Source organism: Aplidium turbinatum, chromosome 7, assembly GCF_918807975.1.
Source record: "Aplidium turbinatum chromosome 7, kaAplTurb1.1, whole genome shotgun sequence".
NCBI classification, from domain to species: domain Eukaryota; kingdom Metazoa; phylum Chordata; class Ascidiacea; order Aplousobranchia; family Polyclinidae; genus Aplidium; species Aplidium turbinatum.
Window position 1 is genome coordinate 82,255 of NC_137478.1, and position 22,719 is coordinate 104,973.

At 37.8% G+C, this 22,719-nt stretch overlaps 1 protein-coding gene across 1 annotated transcript in view; it reads right to left on the bottom strand.

The window, feature by feature from the left end:
* Positions 1-22,719, bottom strand: part of LOC145774452 (annexin A6-like) — a 62,274-nt gene that overhangs the window by 36,137 nt on the left and 3,418 nt on the right. The window contains exons 2-3 of the mRNA XM_082585707.1: positions 12,825-13,038; positions 3,953-4,246 (exon numbers count right to left, since the gene is read on the bottom strand). Coding sequence (XP_082441833.1) covers positions 3,953-4,246; positions 12,825-13,038 — 508 coding nt within the window. The remainder of the gene's footprint in view (positions 1-3,952; positions 4,247-12,824; positions 13,039-22,719) is intronic.

Here is a 22,719-nt window from a genome sequence, read left to right on the forward strand (position 1 = left end):
GTATGTCCGTAACTACAGACACTAAACGTCGCATGGAACTCAGCAAGGTGACTGAATACAAAGATGGCTGACATATTAGAACAAGAAATGCAGAACGGCAATCGCTATGATTCGTCAATAACATAAAAGATGTGAAATATAAAACCGAAAACTTATTTTAGCAATTTCGAAAGAAGCACATAAACACAACAGATGATAAAGTTGACACATTTATCTTTTAAATAGAATTATAATTTTTTATTAAATTCTATCTCAGGAACTTCGACCGCTTGCTATAAACTCATATGATTCTTACCTTTTACATAATTTTATTCATGTATTCTGCCATATCAAAAGTTGCACACTGATATAATGCAATTGCAAGTTGACATGACCATGGAGAGTGGAGACCCCACGAGTATATCTATTATGAACTTGACTTAGATTTCCCAAATGAGCACATGTTCTCCGACTTTCTACTTTCGTTCACCTCAAATTTATAAAATTTGCCTCAACCATTTCCTGGCCAAAACTTGGGTATTGATTCTATTCTATTGAATCTATCTTTCCGATTTCAGTTTATCTCTTGATTAACTTCGCAAGGAACCCCTTGATTAACTTAGGAAGGAAGCCCTTGGAGAGTTAATATGTCCCCGTTTAAGAATCCTTGTACGAAAAGTTTATTGGAAAGTTGGCATTAAAGTTGTAAAGTGGCCGGGCCATGGCAGGGCAGACATTGAAAGATCCCAGATGTGTGCAGTGACATTCCGCACAAGGCGCACATATCATCAATGAGATTTAGCTGAACCGGAACATAACCAAAGCAATGCATCCAGCCAACTATTCTCACCATACCTTGAACCTTAAACTAATGCTAATCTATTGGAAATAAATGTCTAGCAAACAGATTGACTTCAATTGAATATCCGAAATCATTATTGTTTATTCAGTTCAAGCCATAATACGAGTAACTCACAATTTCACGCGAATTTTCACATGACTTTGAACATGAGCCACAATAAATACAATCAAACAACTGGAGTATGACACACCACACATGATCAATAAATAATAGGGCGACTCCATGATGCATTTGGCTTCAAGAGAGACAAGAACTTTTAATGATGCTTATTTTCAATTTTTTAGAAAAGCACGTAAGAGGCAGTCACTTCAGCACATGCCAAACAGGTGTTATAGGGCTACTGTACATTTCATTTGGTGAGGGCGGTAGCTCGGTATGATTTACTCATAAACATGTAACAATCAGATCTAAAAGGTTCAATACGTACAACTGCAGTCATAAATTTTCTAAATTATTAGCTGATAGCCTAATTTGACAATGCTATTCCAAACGAAAGTTTGCGGACTGCGGAGTAGGCTATTAACCCTATCTGTAGCGACACGGCACGGGGTTTTATGAGGACACACCGCATTCTAGTAGTGAAATATTCACAAAAGGAAATATGCTAGAAATGTTAAATTTCTTGACTTTTAGTTTTTATTCTTTGCGAATTTTCTAAACATACAGTCATACACTGGTCATTTTTCTACATTCCTGCCCTTCACAATAAGCATTTCGTCTCAGGTGACTAGACATTTTCATGAAACTGCCTACATTATAGCTAGTGCTATAATGTAGTGCATTATACTATAGCTATTAAATAACTAGTGCAGTTACTTTGAAATGTAAAAACGCCTAAAATATGCCTTAAATTTATGAACAAAAGTAATTTTTTGTTTAGTTTAGCATTACTCTATAATTAAAAACATGCGTTTGAACGGTCAATTTTGAAGCTATTTTCGGGAAATTAGAATATAAATCGACTTTCTGACGTTTTTTCATCTCAAACACTTTATTTCAATAAATAAACTGTCTGTGGATTAACTATCGCAACAGCTCCTTGCCTGATATGTTTCATGAATTGAAATGCCAGTTACATGCACCAAAAATATAAGATGAACCCTGCACCAAGCAGCATGACTTTTGGTGACTGATCACTGATCAGTCAAAATTTAGAAATTGAGTGACACAATTGAAATATTTTTGCAAATTATTTAAATTTCAACCCTTTCCAGGGTTCGACCTTAACTTTTTTTCGCACTGGCCATGTGGCCAACCGGACCAGTGGCTGACCATTTGCACTGGTCCGCACGAGATCGCACTGGTCCGTCCGTTTACTGATAAAAACAAGATTGTCGTGGGAAGCACGAGGCCTACCCAGGAAAAACTACCTTAAAACGACAATAATGAATGGTGGCAATAGCATGGAAATATACAATGGCAATAACAGTAACAACAGTTTATCTAGGCAAGACATTCAATCTACGTTGAGTCTTCAATCTATTTGGGGCTCTTCTTCAATTTCTGAATCCGATGATGGGTCATAATCGGAATCTGATGGCGGGACGATCACGGGGTCATAATCGGAATCCGATGTGTGTTTGTCTGGCCTTGTATTAAGTTAATTTGATGCCTCATCACTCACATGCTCTCTAGCACAAGCTTAACATTTTTATGCATCAAATCTTTTGAGAGTACTGTACTAGGCTACCAGAGCTTACATGTTGTTGCGATTACCCCTTTTCTTACGATTTAACACTGTCACGTGATGTTGCGATTGCTTTTTTTCTTACGATTTAACACGTGATGTTGCGATTGCCTTTTTCATACGGTTTAACACACACGGATCACGTGTTTTGTTGTTTGAAGAGAAGCGCAAACGAGAACCACGCACTCTAAACGATCAAACGACATTTTACGATATTTTCGCACTGGACAGTCGGACCAGTGCTAAGATCGAACCCTGCTTTCAATTTTTTTTATGAAAATACATTGACTTTTTATTCCCACAACTGTATTAAATTATTATTATTTATTTGCGTCAGACAAAGTTGTCCATATCCAAAACAAAATCCAAAGTACGGTACGTAATTTAACTTGTCTCATATTGCAATTCATCACACAAAAGAATTCAACTTCAAAAATGTGAAAATTTATGAATGTTCTGATTTTTTGTTTCTCCTAATTGAGAGCTTACAGATTCAGCACTAAGAGTAAAAACATCCAACAGGCATGGCATATGTCTCAACGTTGCTGGAGCTGTTTTAAAATGAACTACCATCATATCAAGCTTAAACACAAACTTTTCAAGTTTTCATTTCATTTAATAGCAATCAGTGTTATAGTGGCACCGTATGGCAAGTATTTGCTGATTTTATGTTTCAACTGAAAAGTTGCCAAAAATCACCCGTTGTAACCTTTGGAATCGCCCTATGTAATAACCTTTAAAATAATTACAACTATAAAAGGAGTTTTAAAATTTAAAAAGTTAATCTCTTTGTTAAGTAATGTCATCATTTTATACAACATAAACATCAAGTCAATCTTGACTGAGCATTATGAAAGCATAATTGAAAACACACACAATATAAATTGCTATGAAATATATCACACTTGAATTGTTGATCAGATTGAAACTAACTTTGAGGCACAAGTAACTGATCATGGTGGCATGAAAACAAAGAGAAAAATTAAATGGAATGTGGGTTGTGGTAGGTTAAATTCCAATTACAAATGAATGTAATGTCTGTACTAGCTACACAAAGCATTTCCAAAATTTCATTCATTGGTTTTAAACATATTTTATGCTGTTCAATGATCTTAAGCAAATAATCATGCAATAACATATTTAAAAATACAAAGTTTTCGTGACTTTTAGATATGTTTTTATTTAAAAATCAAATACTTTTTCATTTCTCAACTGTGGAATTGACCAATGGCAAAGACCATAAATGTATCTAATCTTAGATCAAACTAATTGACTACAACGTCGTTCTCATTATTATTCAACCTATTTCTAACAAAAAGTGGATTTGGTGTAATTTTCACGATTAAAGAAATTGACAATATCAAAGGGTGATAATGAAAACTCATAACCCTGGAAAAAAGCTGATTTTGCAAGTCAAATGTTACCTTGCTGGGCAGGGGGTTGTCCATATAGCTGTCCTTGAGTAGGCATAGGTGCTCCTGCTGGATATCCTTGACCCTGAGGGGGTGCATTATACCCCTGAGGTGGCCCTTGAGGGGGTACTGACCCTTGTGGGGCACCATAACCTTGTTGGGGAGGGTAACTTCCGGGGGCTCCATAACCTCCAGCCGTAGGCATGCCAGGTCCACTTGATGGAGCACCATATCCTCCTGCAGGTGCATAATTCTGTGCCGGGTTTTGTGGAGGGCCAGGGGGTTGATTAGCAAGACTTTCAAAGCCTAAAAAGAAAACAGATAAGTTAAAAATCAAAAGCCTTAAGTGCAGTAAGTAAACTGCTGAGCACAAATCGTAGCCACTGAGATATTGAAGTTCTACCTTAGTGGGGTGCTACCGTGCTAGTGAATTAAAAGCTATTTCAAAAACAGTAGATTTTACTGATGTTTTAAGTTCATATATATATTATACATTATTATAGAATGAAATAAGGAACGATCATGCTGCTTTAAACGCAACTCATTCTATTACTATTTACAATAACGTAATTGTTTTGTATTCTAACACCAGAATCATTGATGTGGTTTATCATGCTCATTGCTCATCACATAATGCAGGCTATAAGGCATTTTACTTTCCAAACAACAAAAAGCAGTGAAGGGCATTAATGCTCCCTTCAAGAAAAACTCGCACATGCTACTAAGCATGACTGATATGACATGACTCACTATACCAGTGATTTCTCAACTGGGGGTCCATGGACCCTTAAGGGGTCCGCAAAGCATTTTCAGAGGCCAGTGAAACTTTTCTAGTTTGCAGCATGATTGATAAATTACAAGATTTAAAAATTGGTGGTGCTTTATTTGTGTATTACAGTGATTCTCAAACTGGGTGTTGCGGTGCCTTGGTGCGTCATTCAGATAGTTAGATGTTTATTGGTTGCTGCAAAAAATATGTACGATAAATCAAAACACATTGCACAGTAAAACTGTTGAAAAGATCACAATTAAAAAAAGCAACTAATAATAGCATCACAGCAACAGGAGGCTACAGATTGACCATTCAAGGTCTTCAAGTCAAGCAGCCAGCCCTCAAAATCATCAATGATAATTATAATTGGTTAATTTAGACAAATGAATAAATAATAGTGAAACTCTCCAAGATGGCAAGAAATTAAAAACTTAGGTAGGCCTACGTAGTCTTATCGGGTTTAACATAATATTGTCCATATTACCAGAGATGTGCCGATACCAATATTTTGGCCGATACTTTAGTGTTACAAAAAGAATCAATTTTGGTATTCGCAAGGAATTATATCAAATGCTAAGTTTGACCTTATTTGCATTTGTGCAAGGGTTAGGGTTAAAACAAAACAACTTAAATAAAATAAAACTATTAAAAAAAACTTTGAACTGGCATAATTTATTAAAGATTCAAGAATCCAATCTCAACCGCATTGTTGTGTCATAATAGTAGCTTTTAGTAATGAAAGGCCACCAAGATTGAGGACTGGGGTATAAGGGAAGAAACGTTACATCATCATTGGGGTTTCTGAAAAATTTATCATAATTGATAATAATATGTAAACCAAGTCATTTGTGTAGTCGTACAAAAACTATTCAACAAGTAATGTGCAACCTAAGGGTTTTGTCGTTTGGTTGAGAAGCTTTAGCCGAGCCAAAACTACCCAGGTATCAGCAAAATTGTATAATTTTGCATCGTTTCTATGTTTCTAAACGCTTAAAAAACCCATGTAACTTGGTTGTTTTTAGTAAGCTGGTTCTATCAGTTTGTGATTTAGTTTCCACTTTAAACGCATCAAGCTTAAACAATGTCGTGGCAGAGTAAGTAGGCTCAAAATGAAAGCAATGGGACTACGAATCCTCACTAAACCAATCAATCAATCAATGGTCTTGTTGCATCTAAGATGACAACCTTATATTTTACTGATCTCCGGAGCTGATGTAAACCTTAAAAGTCATGTGGACTTATTCTTGATGCCCCCCTTGTCGAAAATTGTTCTTTGTAACTACCGCTTTGAAGGTGGATTGCGACTATGAAGAAAAGAATAAATTTTAAACTTCAACTTGTATATATTGAAAATACAGGATGTAATGTCTTCCAACCTTATCACAACCTTTAATTCAAAGCCGATAATTTATTTCCAATAAAGACAATAACCCTAAAACTACCCCTAACTCAGGATTAAAGTGCCGTTTGTCTCTGACAAGGTAGGCATTTTGGTAGGCATTGGGGCAGCTGAAGTTGCTCTACTTTGAAATTTCCTCAGTGTATGTTAATGCCAATACTTAGATGAACCACCAAATGACAGTGCCAAGAATAACCTAGTTGACTTTTACACGAGAGAATAAAAACGTCATTGATTTTCTGCAAAAAAGTAGACGTCGAGTGGTCGACCTATACATGACGTCAGCCTGTACTCGAGTAGGGTCATGCGGGGTCAAACGGGACACTTTTTCAGTTTTTTGAATGCCACATAAAACCTATAATAAAATTTAAAAAAAAAATTTTTGCAACAGAGCATTACACCTTTCAGCAATGAAATAAGACATTTTTCAGAAAAATTAAAAACTTGCAAAAACATGAAAAAATGTGCTAAGCTGGGGTAGGTGTGGCCCATTTGACCCCATCAGCTGTGGGGTCAAATGGGCCACAACTTCTATTTGTCGAAATGGTAAGGAAAGAACTTCATTTTTGCTATTCTATCACAGGCCTGTTGGGTGGCATGTATTTTGTTAGTGATATTCAACAATTTTAGCCATAAAGGCCTTCTTCGCCCTTTTCAGATAAAGGTAGAACACATAATTTGCAATGCTTTTTTTTTGCAACTGAAATGGAACGATATGAATAAGGAAACATTTTACAAATGTTCAATTTTCAAACAGCAGGGTCTATAGTTGACAATTGAAATAGGATACTATACCTTCAATCAATCATGCTATATACAAAACAAACGGGACAGGTTGGAAACATCAAACAAATAGTCTAATATTGTGATTACTTCAGTTTGTATTTTCATACGGATCACAAGAATTGTCATTTACACTGCAGTTAGACTTTCCAGTATTTTTCAACTTCGGGCACACTACGTTGGCCACGACTGCCACAAGTAGCTGGAGGTTGGATGATGGAGACAACATCATCTAATGGATAATCATGTAGATCTTGATGTTCAGGCCACTTCCAGACACTGGGACTGCTTCTTATCATGCAACTAACTTCAACACATGTCTTTTTAACCTTTGTAACTAGCCCTGGGAAATAAGATCCTTCATAGATGACAACAACAAATGTAACACCTTCTTTCAATTTTTTAACTTTGGTTATTGACACCGCTTCTTCCTCACCTGAACCACTGTCACTACTGGATGATGCAGTAACAAATGAATCGCTGTAGGTTAACTTCTTTTTTGCCATATCTGGAATTCTAGCCACAAGCTGTTTCTTTACAGGCTTTTTAACTGAAATTGTCATGTTACTCTTGTTCTGTTTCAACTTCTTCTCTTTACGAAGTCTTTCTTCTTCTAATAGTCTTTTCAGCACTTCTTCTTCTGTCAATACTTCTCCTGCATGTGCCTGAACTCGTGCTCTTTTCTTTTTTTTCTGTTCCATGGCTGCTACAGTTGTTCGTGATGGGGTTGGATTTATTACTCCAACAATTGCATTCCGCAGCAACTTCCTTGGTGAGTCTGCGGATGTGCTGGGCTTTGCTAGTGTCCCATCAGTCCCATCTTGTGTATTTTCTTCTAGGTGTACAACCCTTTCCATTACAGGTCTTCTGTTTGGAGGATATAACCCAGCACCTCGGAATGCGTTGATTGTAGTTATTGTGTCTAAACGTGGCCAAAGTCTTGACAGCAACCTAGGGAAGACTGCTTTGTCAACAGCGTCCAATCGTGACTCTGAAAACCAGGCATTAAGAATCTTCTTCCACATAACTTTCACAGCTTTGAATACTCCGACATCCAGAGGCTGAAGTGCATGGGATGAATTTGGTGGGAGACACAGGATAATAACACCATTGTCCATTGCACTCTTGACAGTGTTGTATGTTAGATGGCTGTTATGCCCATCAAAGGTCAAAAGAACTGGCTTTTCAATATCACTGACATATTTTACAAAAATGTTGAGAAACCAATTTTCAAAATTAATATCCATCATCCATCCAGACTCTGAGCAGCTGTAACATGCACCTTTTGGGCCTCCGACAGTCCAGCTCTCATAGAGGTGTTTTGCCTTGTACACCGTCAAAGGAGGAAGATGCTTTCCAGAGGCAGAGATAAAAGAGCACTGTGTACATAGTCTTGCCCGCAGTAGGAGACCTCAAGTAGGCGTTCTTGCTTTGTTTGGAGACAAAGAGTGCCTCATTGCTTCTATCAGTGCTAAGTCCAGTCTCATCCAAGTTGAAGATGCGATGAGGCTGCTCTTCAAGTTTGTTTTGTTCTAGAGTTTTATCATAAATGTCAAAAAAGGAATTCACAACATGCTTGGTCAAACCTTCAGCGCGTGCTTCAGTTAAGATCTCAGGCTTACGTCGTTTTAATACACCTGTATGTCGCTTTTCAAAGAGCAACATCCAATCTCTACCAGGTCTTCCATCCTTAAATGGATTCTTCCTGCCTATAGAACTGATATAAGATGCCACCATGTTCTTTACATCATCTCTACTCTGGGGGTAACTGCACTTGGAGATATACTGTAAAGCATTCACGATCAGTAGTTCTTCGTCAAACGTTAAGACAGTTCTACCACCAGAACCTACTTTTGTTGGGGCACTTGAAACCCACCGGCGAAGAGTTTCTTTGGGGACATTGTGCTTTTTTGCAATACTTTGTAACGAACCTTTGCCATCTTTCACCAACTGGGCCAATTCAGGTAGAAGATCAGGATTGTATGCAGTTTTAGTTTTGCGTGTTCTCTTTCTAGGCATGTCTGGAGCTAATCATGCAACCAACAGCTATGTCTAGTACTAGTAATAGGCCTGTTCACCTAAAAAATACCATAAATTAAACAGAATTAAAAAAAATTACGCAAGTGAGCTAAAACTTGTCAAAAAGCCAATGTGACCCATTTGACCCCATTTTATTTAAACAGAAAAATTGCAAAAAGTAGAAAAGTGAGACTATTAATTTTTTCAGCATACTAATTCAGCATTCTGGGGTGTATGCTGTTCAGTAAATTTTTATTCCAGCTTAATTAGTTTTTCAGGTATACCAAAGTTTTTTTGGTCAATTTTTAAATTTTAATATTTTCACATTTTTTGGCCACTTTATGCATCATGTGAAGTATATTTTCCAAATGTACATCTGTGTTTGTTTTACATGATGCAAATCTATGGGAAAACAGCTTTAAAATGAGCTATTAACTTCCGATTTTAAAAAAGAATAAGTTTGAAAAAAAATGTGAGAAGTAAACAGAGTACCAGAATGGCCTGTTTGCCCCCGCGGCCCATTTGACCCCGCTTGACCCTATAGGGTTAGGGACAATTTTTGAGTGATAAATTGCTTTTATCAGTTTTGAAGTTCTGACGCTTCAAGGGCAACCTTGGGCTACATAGGCGCCTAGTTTTCAAAATAGCTGGGCGGGCGAACACATGCTGTCACGTCATCAAGGTTATTTTGTGCGTTTTTCAAAAGGGCGATTTTGCTAGGTTGTTGGGCTAGCCTAGTTTTACATTTAAGTCTATGTCTCCTCTAACACGATTTGGAAACAAGCAATAAATATAATTGGTACGCAACAACGTCTGGTCCTGGTAATTCAGTTCCGCATATTTTTTGTGATTGGCCTATGTGTGGCTTGCGGGACGAAAACTGCAATACTGTACTAGTTCCATAATTACATTACTATTGTTGATACAACACAATAACACACACACAATACATCGGTGGGTTCATACAATAGTCGCTCCTAGCGGGCGCACAGATAAGAAACAAGATGCTGTAATACAGGGGTCACCAAACTACGGCCCGCGGGCCAGAACCGGCCCGCAAACTAATTTCATCCGGCCCGCCACATGCTGCGGAAACAACAGCTGGTATCGTAAATTAATTATTATACATATCAGATGTCGTAGATACAAATTATTATAGATTCTAAACCTACAATAAGAATTGTTTTTATAACAATACTTTTTCTATAATACCGGTAATAGAAAAACTGCCAGACACTGTTATAAATTCTGTACACGTGCTTCCCTTGGCATAGGCAACCGTCTTTGGCTTTGCCTTTTTGTGTAATAGAGATTTCTTTAAAATTCTTTGTTCTTATAGTTCGTTGTTGTATGTTGAATTTGTACATTTTTTCACCAGGCAGCCTACATGTTGGTGTTCTGTTTTTATCATTAGGCCACCACAAATGGGGACAGCCTAGGCCAAATTTGGAAAGATGTAATGTTGTTTCAAGAGCATGATGCCCTGTAGTGTATCACAGCGGGGGATGACTTTTCCAGCAACTTTTCGATTTTCATCACTACTTTGCTATTCCATCTTTGACTTTGTTAATTATTGTGCTCAATTCAAGTCAATGGAGATTCTACATATATAGTTGTATAATGTATATCTTTTCGCAATTTGCATCCGGCCCGCAGCTGTTAATCTCGCAGCAACCCGGCCCTCAGAGAAAAAAGTTTGGTGACCCCTGATGTAATACAACGCAGAAGCGATTTTACAGCAATTCAACTCCCGAGAAGCCCATAGTGGGGAAGAACGAAAGGTATAAAACACTTTTTACAAACGGCGCTCCATAGCATAGTTAAACAAAAAATGTGTTTTACCGAACAGTGCTTTCGGAGATAAACTGCGCAATTATTTTGTCTTTGTCAAGTACCGTCCATCAACTTCTTCTTTGTGAGCGGTCATGATGCAGGCATGGTTATTGGTTAAGACAGTGGTTCTCAAACTTTTTTTTGTTGCGACGCCTCTGGAAAAGTTTTCTGGACTTGCGACGCACCAGCAAATAAAAGTAAATGAAGAAACTTATGATTAAAGTTTTGTTTATTGATGCAACAAAAAGCAATGCATATTATTTAATGTGACGCGTGGGCTTGTTTATTTTCACAAAGTTCATTGAATCTTGAGAGAATTTTTGAACTTGCCACCCGCATTTCTCTTTCACTGTTTAGTATTTATTCGTGAACGATATTTGGTTTGATCACCGCCAAGGCAGAAAATTTTGCTTTACATAAATACGACGTAGCGAATGGGATAATAATTCGCAGTGCTTTCTTTCACCAAACCTGGATAATCGTCATTCATTGAATCCAAAGATTTCCTACTATGAAAGGATCACGAGTCCATTCGTAGTTTGAAAAATTTTCCGGGAAGTATTTTGAAAATTTCGACTCGAGCTTGGGCAAATGTAAATAAATATGCTTCGCAAATTTGAAGAGAAGAAAACGCACTTGCAACCTCAACTCTTCACTATTTTCAAACTGAAATAACACCAAGGAAAATGATTCAGAGTTTCCAACTTTTTTTTGAAGGATAGACATCCAATACTACGTTAGGGTATCAGCATAGTGGCAATTTTTTTTAGTTAATTGCGGTGTAGGCTAATCGGCTAAGTGCATTGGACACATGTGTTCCAGCGGTCCTCAAAGGGTTAACCTCATTTTTATAATCTTAAACTGAGTTCAGCCAAGAAACGGAACTATTTTGCGACGCCCTTGGAAAAGTGAAACGACGCACCAGGGCGTCGCGACGCACAGTTTGAGAACTACTGGGTTAAGACGTTTCTGCGTCATGGTCGTTCGCAATTTACTTGGTTTATAGCACTGGGCTACGGGTGGCAGAGTGGAGACAAACGGCGCGGCTGGACACTTTTGCTCGTTTAACGGCGAATCAGCGTTGTTTAACATTGCATGAATGTAACAATGGCAATAATTGACAAAAACTAATCGCTTAATTAGTAGGTCTAGGGCCTATCATATGGCGACAAAACCCTGCGATTAAGGTAAGTAGGCTAGTATCAGAAGGAGGCAAATGGTTACAGAAATTTTGGGACTTAAAGTTGCATTAGTTTTTTTTTTTAATTCTTGAAATGTCCGACGGGCACGGCCTGCCCGCCCGGGACTCGGCGCCAGTGCTTGGGCAGGCGCCTGCGGCAGTGCTTGGGCGGCGCCAAGTCCTTTGCAAATATCACTCCTTGACTTGCCCGATTTGAAGAACTCTACATCTATTCTTTTAAATTCAAACTTTCATTCATGGCCTATCAAAGTTAGACCTAAAAAATATAAAATCTAGAAATATTCAATTTATTAACATTGCAACGCTAAATGTTGATGTTAAATACAGTTGTTTGAAGTTGTACCGTAATGTTAATTTACTGATGACCCTGTATAATTATGGAGATTAAAAATCAATAAGAAACTGCGAGATCAAGCAGTGCCAAACAACTATGCTTCAACCAGCAGAAACTTCCCACTGTCAACAATCAACATCTGTGACCGACCTGTGTCAATGATTCAAAAACCTCTATAACAGTAGTTCTTGGCCTTTTTATGTCATGCCTCCTTTTAGTAAAGATCACATGCCTTGCAGCTTGCAGCATCCCCAGTGATTTTGAACAAGTGTAGCAAAAAACTTTTTTTATTTATTGATCACGGTACAATCGGTACATATCAAGTGAGATGGTTGACACTGGTTCCTAGCACTCAGATTGGCTTATACCCTTAGATTTGCAACTCACTTCACACCTCCCACAACCACTCAGGTTACTTTTTCATTCAAAGAAGACTGACAGAATCAATCTCTCAAAGAGACTCTCAGGCCAAAGACAAAGACTCCCATTCCAACAATCAATTTCTATAAAAACATTAAATGTCTTTACAATTTGTGTACTCACCTATTCCACCAGGTTGTGTATAAGCTCCTCCTGTGGCTGGTGGATACCCTCCAGATGAAGGCTGAGGTGGGTAAGCTCCTCCTGTTCCAGGCTGGGGTGGGTAAGCTCCTCCGGGTGCAGGATAGCCTCCTGGAGCCCCAGTTGCAGGGGGATACCCACCTTGAGGAGGGTAGGCTCCTGGGTACCCTTGTTGTCCAGCTGGAGGATATCCAGGCTAAAGAAATTCATTAATGAAGCAGAAAAATCACTTGGGGTTCAGCAAATTTGTTATGAGCTATGGGCAGAATTGTAGATTGAAATCACTTTTTAAACTCTGTGTGGCTTAACACTCAAATACATATACGTCATTAGTATGTGATGAAAACTTACAAATTTAACCGCCTTGTTAAACAAGCTTGCATAAGATCCAATTTTTAAAAAAAGAATAGCACAAGCAGTCTTTATGTAGGTGAGGACTGGATATGAAAGTATTTGTCGTGCTATAACATAGATTCATTGGCTAACAAAGATCGGAATCACCAGTTTTGGAGAATCTGATTCAGAGATGCCAATTTGGAGAATGGAGATATCCCGATTCAAATATTTCTTTAAAATCCAGCCACGGCTTCTGTTTATTCAGAGAAGTTGTAGGGATCATAGGTAAGCTTTTTTATTCAAAGAAAATGAAGGGGTGTACCAGCAAACATCTATAGGATTGGCCCATGATACAAGAGAAGGATCCCCAGAGGATAAGCTTTTTTATGTTTACTTTTCCATAACCATGCAAACAAAACGGTTATTGGTTCAGTAAGCTGCGCCCTTTTGGGGCAAATTTTTAATTTCAATTGGGGGGATATCTAAATATCTGTGTATGCCTGAAAAATGAAGACATGCAAAAAAAAAAAATTTTCCGTCAATGTTTAGACCCTGCTGTCGGCCCCGGAACATTTGCAGGTTACCGGAATTTTGAAATCCTCATAAAATCTTAATCGTTTGTGCTAGGTATGGCATGTTGGTATTCATTTCTATTGTTTTTGGATAATTAATCCATTCATTAAGTTTACAGACAAATTTAGACATGTTTTACAATTTTAATTTTTGCAACGATGACAAATTTTCTTGCATTTTATGTAAATTTTTGTGGTTTCTGAGGGTTATGATAGTAGCAAGTTAGATTTACTGGTTCTGGTACATTCTGAAGCAATATAAATAGACTCATTAGTTAAACATTTTAACAGAAACAATGGCTAAGGAAGTCCAGATGAAAAAATAGTATTATAATTCTTATTTATGTAACAAATTACATCACAGGCATGTAAGTGTGTATGATGTTTCTCCACCCATTAACTTGATTCCGATTTTACCTTCCAGGATACTACGAAATATACCTACCTGACTCATTCTTTTGAATGTATTGTAATTGCTGAGTGTAAGAATGGCATAACAATCTTCAATAAAGAATGATCCTTTAGAAATAGAAAAGTATGAGTCACTGCAAACATCCAAACTTCCGCTTCATTTGAATGTACTCATATATTTTCTCTATCTCCGTACATTTCAATTTATGAATTCCACAACATCTAGTCAACTGCACAATTAACTCTACGAAGACATCATCAACATATATTCATCTGCATCTATAGCAGCCACAAAGTGCAAGAAGACCATCATAGACCAAGTAAAAGAGCTTGTAACCAATGAAACCAAAAGAAAGACTGAACAAAAACAAGAATAACCAGTAGATTCTTAGGTTCAATAATTTTTTTTTAGGAAGTCTTAACTTTAAAATTTGTATTCTACAGGAAAATGTGTTGCTGAAGGTGTCGTGGATCATCTCATCTCAATGAAAATTAACATATCTAACATATGTGTTATTTGAGGAGATGGTAGCCTACACACTCTAATACTAGCTGGAAGGATGGTTTAATGGCCCATATCGAAAGAAGTATAGGAAGACCTTGTCAGCATGTAGTTCGCTTACTTCACCACTGCGAGTTATCACTTCGCAAACTTTTTGAACACATTGATGGATCAACTTCAGGGTCAAACAGTTTTAATGGCCCAATCGGAAAAATGCTTGCCAAAAATGTATGAGAAATGGAGCCACTACTATTTGAACCACTAAATCAGTGTTTCCCAAACTTTTTTTTAATAGCGCCCCCCTGGACAACAAACAGAGTATCAAACGCCCCCTCGACAAAAAAGTAAAACCAAAGTTATTTTCCATTCAAGTCCAAGTCTAATGAGACAGATGAGGTTGGTGCAATGTCATCAGTCTCTTGACATCGGGCTTCAGTTGCATAGGAACAATCTTAAGTCTCCCTCTATCTAAGTATGACAAGACGGTTTCTTTTATTATCCAGAAGCGTTGTCACGGCACTGAAAGCACGCTCCACCAAGTATGAGCCGGGAAAGACTATGATAAAAAATTTGACCCGATTCCACACGTGAGGGTATTTCTCTTTGATTTGGTTCTGTAACCAGAACTATTGGTGCGAGATATTGAACTTCGGTTTGAGTGCAAAATCGCCTTGCAATGTTATCAGTTCCTCCTCAAGAATTCCATGTTTGGAAATATCACAGAATGGGTCGATTATCTAGTCAGAGATTACCCAGTCAGACTCCGCAGCAGTGGCCGAGTGGTTAGCGTGTTGGGATCGCAGTCGAGAGCCTGCATGTTCGACTCCAGCCACCCGCACTTGATGTTGTTTCTCTGGGCAAGAAACTTTACAATAATTGCCTCTACCCAGTGATCGATTTCGAGTAATGGGTAGTACCAAATTTAAGTCATAAGTAGAGTAGACAACCGGAAACAGACATTGCCGTCGGCTGCAGCGTGGGTCAGGTGTACGTCGGAAGGAGTACACCGATGCATGGCGCTCAAGTCCGCTTTCCCGCAATGCAGGGTAAAGATAAAACAAACAAACAACTGAAATACATCATGGAATCGAACTCCCATGTCTTTGTGTACTTCTTGAAGATGATTGCTGTACGTCTCTTCATCAACATCAAATATGCCTCTGTCACTGGTATCAAGTTGATGCAAGCTTGAGATTTGGAAAAATTCTCGTCTAGCCAAATTTTGCTGATAGAACGCGAGCTTATCACTGAACCCAGACAGTGCCGATTTCACCTTGATTAGGTTTACTTCGTTACCGTGAAGGGATAGACTCATTAAATTTGGAAAATATGTCTGACAAGTAGGCGATATCATTTCTCACAACCAAGACGTCATTCGCAAGGCCAGGGTCACAACTCTATGGAAATTCCACGACCGTTTCAAACAGCGATTAAAATCGTGCAAGGCAATTTCCCTTGGAAAGCCATCGTACTTCGGTGTGGAGTAGTAAGCGCTCAAAAGATCGGGTTTGCATATTCGCAGTGCTTCAAAGTAAGTCATGCGTTACGACCTCAACAAACTTGTAGGGCACTGCGAAGCGACGTTGCCAACATAATTGCATGACAAAAATCCTTTGCAAACTTTTTCTTGTAACTGCCCTGGCTTACTCTCAGCGCCCCCCAATCGCCCACTTTATAGCCAGCGCCCCCTTCATGGTCGCAAACGCCCCCAGGGGGGCGCTGGCGCCCACTTTGGGAACCGCTGCACTAAATAATATATACACCAAAATATCCTGAAATTTCGGTTCAAGTTGAGCAGAATCTCTCAAATGATGCAAAGCACCTGCATAAGCTGGGTAAGGCGACCAATAGTGGAAATCTTCCAGAAAGTTTAATCAAGAAAAAGATTGGCCCACTGTGTCACTCGCGTTGGTTAACTCTAACTTATTGAACCCAAGAATCTGCTGGTTATTCTTGTTTTTGTTCAGTCTTTCTTTTGGTTTCAAGCTCTTTTACTTGGTCTATGATGGCATTCTTGCAATTTGTGGCTGCTATAGATGCAGATGAATACATATTGATGATGTCTTTGTAGAGTTCATTGTGCAGTTGACTAGATGTTGTGGAATTCATAAATTGAAATGTACGGAGATAGAGAAAATGTCTGAGCACATTCAAATGAAGCGGAAGTTTGGATGTTTTCAGTGACTCATACTTTTCTATTTCTAAAGGATCATCCTTTATTGAAGATTGTTATGCCATTCTTACACTCAGCTATTACAATACATTCAAAAGAATGAGTCAGGTAGGTATATTTCGTAGTATCCTGGAAGGTATAATCGGAATCAAGTTAATGGGTGGAGAAACAGCATACATACTTACATGCCTGTGATGTAATTTGTTACATAAATAAGAATTATAACACTATTTTTTCATCTGGACTTCCTTAGCCATTGTTTTTGCTAAAATGTTTAACTAATGAGTCTATTTATATTGCTTCAGAATGTACCAGAACCAGTAAATCTAACTTGCTACTATCATAACCCTCAGAAACCACAAAAATTTACATAAAATGCAAGAAAATTTGTCATCGTTGCAAAAATTAAAATTGTAAAACATGTCTAAATTTGTCTGTAAACTTAATGAATGGATTAATTATCCAAAAACAATAGAAATGAATACCAACATGCCCTACCTAGCACAAAAGATTAAGATTTTATAAAGATTTCAAAATTCCGGTAACCTGCAAATGTTCCGGGGCCGACAGCAGGGTCTAAACATTGACGAAAAAAATTTTTTTTTTGCATGCCTTCATTTTTCAGGCATACACAGATATTTAGATATCCCCCCAATTGAAATTAAAAATTTGCCCCAAAAGGGCGCAGCTTATTGGTTCAGTAAGGTAGATGTAAATTAGGTGATATCTTGCAGACTGTGTATATAGTGATATCTAGCAACGATTATTCTATAGGTTAGGCATTATAGGCAATTAACCTTTGGTTTTCAGGCTAATAAAGGAAGCGATTTCCAGATTAGCCGCTGATATGTCGACCGTGGTAATGATCCAAGCATAAAAGTATGGATGGGTAATTGGAATTACATCTTTGCATGCACAGTCTTAAACCATTACGATTCTGCCACCTTTTCCTTTGGTTGGTTCTGTTACTGTATTTTATTTCCACAATATTGTTTCTTCTGTATTTCGACAAAGAAAATTAAATGGAAACTGAAGTTTTACAAAAATAAAAGGCAAATTAAAATTTATTTCTGATTTAACCACTTGATAATGGCGGCTATTTTTATTTCACTTAGCCTACCAGACAGGATTAATTTCAGAGACAATTGTTAATTTTACAGTAATTTTGTTTCTGGATGGTTTTTCAGTTTGGTGGTTTCCCCAGTGCACATAATAATGTGGCCAATACTAAAATAAAAAACTGCTGAAAGTTTTGCGCATATATATATATATAGTAATCGCATCGGTCGGTCTTTTTGTCAACAGTAAAAATGCGTACATATGCCATCCTTATAAATGCTAAAGTTTTCTCATGCGTAGAACTGTAGATGTACATCTTCCGCCCACAAGTGGTTATTTAGCAAAGATTTTATTTGATTAATCTCTAAGTATTATAAGCTAATTCCTTTGAATGAACAAATGCTGCTGTGCCAGTGGGATCTTAGAAATCTCCAAAAAAAGGTTGTCTCCAAATTAGGATATCTCTGAATCAGCATCTCCGAATAGTCCCAGACCGATCAAATATATAGAACGGCGCACAGTTTGTTCAAGAAGCATCGAAAAATCTGTTATTACCACAACAAACACATGTTAAACAACAAACTAAACCAATTTAGTTTACAACCAAGTTGAGTCATAACGTCATAAGGAATAAAAGCAGTTATCTCTGTTTATCACATTTCTTTTGACTCATCTTTGCAGTTATTTGATTCCATAGGGTGAAGGGTCATTTTTTCACGTCAAGAATTAAAGTGTTGAAGTTACCAGACAGCAGAACAAGTTTAAAAGAGAAAGTCGCATTATCCTGGCTGTGCAAACCTTATGTTGCAATTGAAGGGTTAAAGATATTGCAATAGGATGGGCAGAAAACAATTTTTTTTATAATTTAAAAAAAACTAGTAAAAGGACCTAAAACTCATCTCCAAACATTTTGGGGAGTGGCTCTCTCTAACGGCTGTGCCACCCAGTGAAAAAAGGTCAAATTGCCATATATCCAGAACCATAGGGGTCGATTTTTTCTTAGAAGAGAGGAATTCTGGGTGGGCGAGAGTTTTCAAACAGATTTCATTGAATGTGTATGTTCGCAATGGTTAGTCTTTCTCACAAAGACTGTGTTTAGCGTCGATGCAGAAATTAAACTTTAATAGGTTTGATGTTTGCTTTCTTGCGCCTTTGACTTTGCTTTATGTTTAACTTTTCAATAATGAAATGACAATTGTCGCGCGGTGCCCCAATTTATACCCAGCAACAAGTTTGTGAGGAAAGATTTGTAAAAAATGATTGTTTCAGTACATCTTTAGTTTGTATTGGTTATTTTATTGTCATGTTCATTATGATGTCATATTCATATTCCCTTACGCTAACCTGGAACTGAAGTTTGATTGTGACGTAACAAAAGTGAGACCATTCGGAGAAAAGATCAAACATGGCTTTCTCTCACCAGGAATTGCCATCGTGTGGCAGTTGCCGTAACAACAACAATGCAGTGAGTACCGCATTTTTTTCAATGCAGCGTTGTTGCGGATTTGCTTTGTTCTGTCGAATACCTAGCGAGAGACATAGCGTAAAACAAAAAGTTGCGCTACAGTTGGTTGGATAATTCAGCGTATAACAAAAACGGAAATAATTGTAACGAACACTTCATAAGTATCATGAAAACAGGGTGGGCGAAACATATTTTGCCCACCCTCATTTTACGGCAGGGTGGGCGCCACCCACCCGGCCACCCTATTTCAACGCCTATGTCCAGAACTACTTATTGCTGGAAGGGTTAAACCAGTGGTTCCCAACCTTTTTGACCTTGCGGCACCCTATCAAAGAGATAAACAGTTTGCGGCACCCTGGCAAAACTGGATCAATTTTATGAGGTTTCTGTATTTCAAATAACTGTATGACATAACACAGAATGAGTTGTACAGTATAGCGCGCATAAATAAATGTATTTATTAAAAAGTCAGTGTGAAATTAGGGCTTGACTTCTTGCACAAAGTCCTTTAATATCTGGGGGCACATTCGATAAAGCAACCTGCATTTCTTCCTCGACTATAAGCAGTCGTTCTTGTTTTTTAGTTTTTATGTTTGTTAATATGGAAAATCCACTCTCACATAGGTAGGCTATGTCATGGAAAACTGCAGTAAAAGCACAACAGCTTTCTTTCTAACGCAAGGATATTCATTTTGAATTTTTATTCGGAACTCGTCGAGAGACATCTGCTTGTGCATAAGCTTAAACTATCGTTACAAAAGTCAATGAATTCTTCTTCTTCTTTAAGATTCAAAATAATATGACAGTCCAGTAAAAATGGATTTCTTACCCATGCGTAATTTTCCATGGACAATCTGGGAAATTACTTCTTAACCCTTTCGCTGCTATAGGTATGTCTAGTCCCTGTGCTAAACCCTTTTTTAGGAAAAAATATGCATTTTCAAATGAATGTGCAAAAAGTACTACAAGAGCTTTTTTGAAATTTTTTTTTGTGTATTAGATTTTAAAAAAGGTTGGACTACTAAAAACAGGCAAAATTTTAGAGTTTTGTGCAGTTAGATTGTCACGTGACGTCATGGCAGCCATTTTGGATTTTTTCACTTTTGTGAAATTTGTGAAGAAAACGTTTTTTTTTGTAATGAAATGTAGTTAGAAAGTCTTTTTGCTTACTAAATATGGATAAAGATACACAAAATCAATTACTGAATAACATTTAAAAAAATGAAACTGGTAACAAAAGTAATAAATTAAAAAAAAAAATTTAGAAAAAAATATGCATTTCATAATGAATGTGAAAAAATAAGCTCCTACTAGAGCTTTTTGAAAATTTCTTTTGTCTTTTAGATCTAAAAAAAGGTTGAACTAATAAAAAAAAAAAAAATGTTAAAATTTTACACAGATAGATTGTCACGTGACTTCGTGGCAGCCATTTTAGATGCTTCAATTTTTAGAAAATCTGTAAAAAAAACTTTTTTCTAGTAAAATGTTGTTGAAATGTCTTGTTGTTTACTGAAAATAGATAAAAATACACAAAACGGACAAAAAGAACTATAAAATAGGCTACCATGTAAAAAATGAAAGATACATTGAAAAATAGTTATAGTTTGTAGGCTACATAGTGATTGTAGTCTTCTATCACATAGGCTAATGCTTTTCAATAAATGTTTTTGCTTTCTTTCACAGTACAAACTTCAGGCTGTTGAGTTTGTGAGAGCATAATTTGGACATTTACTCGTAGGCTATACGTCTAATGAATCTTTGTTTTTTTCATCAGGTGCAGCCAGGCCCGGATTTAGGGAGGGGGCAGAGGGTACAGGTGCCCCGGGCCCCCCTTTTGAAGGGACCCCCGATGTAGAAAAAATGTAATTTTGTGTTATTATTTTTTTTTGGCCTTTAAAGTTTCTGCAAAATGCTGTGCAGTGCTGGATTACTGCTACTGTACACGTAGAGGTGGTTTTTCGCGCCCACGGAGCTAAAAAAAAATTTTGCACGGGCCCCCCCACCTAAAAGTGCCTCGGCCCCCCATCAGCTAAATCCGGCCCTGGGTGCAGCTACAGAATAATCCAATTTTATGTGGTAAACCCTAAAACAATCTTTATCTGCATGCAGGCCTGGCTGGCTTGGACAGTCAGGGCAAACTTGGGCGGACCATAAATGGAGTTCTGAATGGAAGTCAAGCGCCACTAGACTCTATTCGTTCAGCCCCGACGCCGACATACGCCTCATCGGCCTAAGGCTACCAAGACAGGCATGGGTGCGCCTCAACCGTCTTCGTACGGGTGTCGGGCTTTTCCGCTCAACCATGCACCAACGGGGAATGGCCTCTTCCTCCTCCTGTGCAGGGTTCGATCTTAGCGGTAGTCCGCTAGCCAATGGCTAGTGAAATTTTGCGCGGACTAGTAGAAATGTTGCAGTACTAGTCCGATTGGCTAGTGAAAATATTCGCTGGTGAAAAATTTTGATTTACAAAATGGCGATTGGCGACGTCACTGAGGTCACTCTCACTCTGAAATACTGCAGAAATTTGCTTGCCAGAGGCGAAATTGCACAAAGAAGGCTGCAAAGTAGGTCAACTGAGCACGTGACTACTTTTTTCTCGCACTGAACACGCCAGCCGCCAGGTTGGCGGTCGCCACATTACAACTGATACTTCCTACAACTGTTTACAATTCTGGTTAAACTTTAAAGAGTTTACTAGTTCTGTGTTACATAACACTATGCTGTATTTTCCAACCAGCAAAACTGGTCCTTTTTACATTGATTTATCATCTGCAGACGTTGAAACAATGTTAAAAAGACCAGCTTTGCTGACTGGGAGAGCATTTATGATGAAAGCATTTTTCTGCAAACTGTGGCAGTCGGACTTCTTTTCATCTCACCGATATCTGTGATGTCACAACGCCAACTTTGACGTTGATGTTTTTAATTCAAGCGTGCTATTTTTAGCTCCGTGCCAGCTGTGAAGTTTTGAGTATGGAACGTGGCCTACGAAAATAGTGGTATGGTGGAAAACACGGCTCACACTCATTGTTTGTTTTGAAATCGCAAAGTTTTTTTTTCAAGTCTTTTGGTTTTGCGCTGTCTGGTAAAATAATTAATTTGCAATGTTCTTCAACTGAACGAAACTGCACAAATGAAATTATGCACTGCATTTCACAACAGTAGGCTGTTTTTTTTCAGCAATTTAAAAAAAAATTCTCCAAAGTTTTCTGGTTTAAACTTTTAGACATGCTTTCCAACACTTCCCTCTCAAGCTGAAATAATTTGTCCGTGTCCATTCCTTGGAAAGCCAGTCGCCGACGGATGACATCAAAAGCATTTAAACTTCTTTATTGGGAAGTGTGATTATTCCTTTTGTG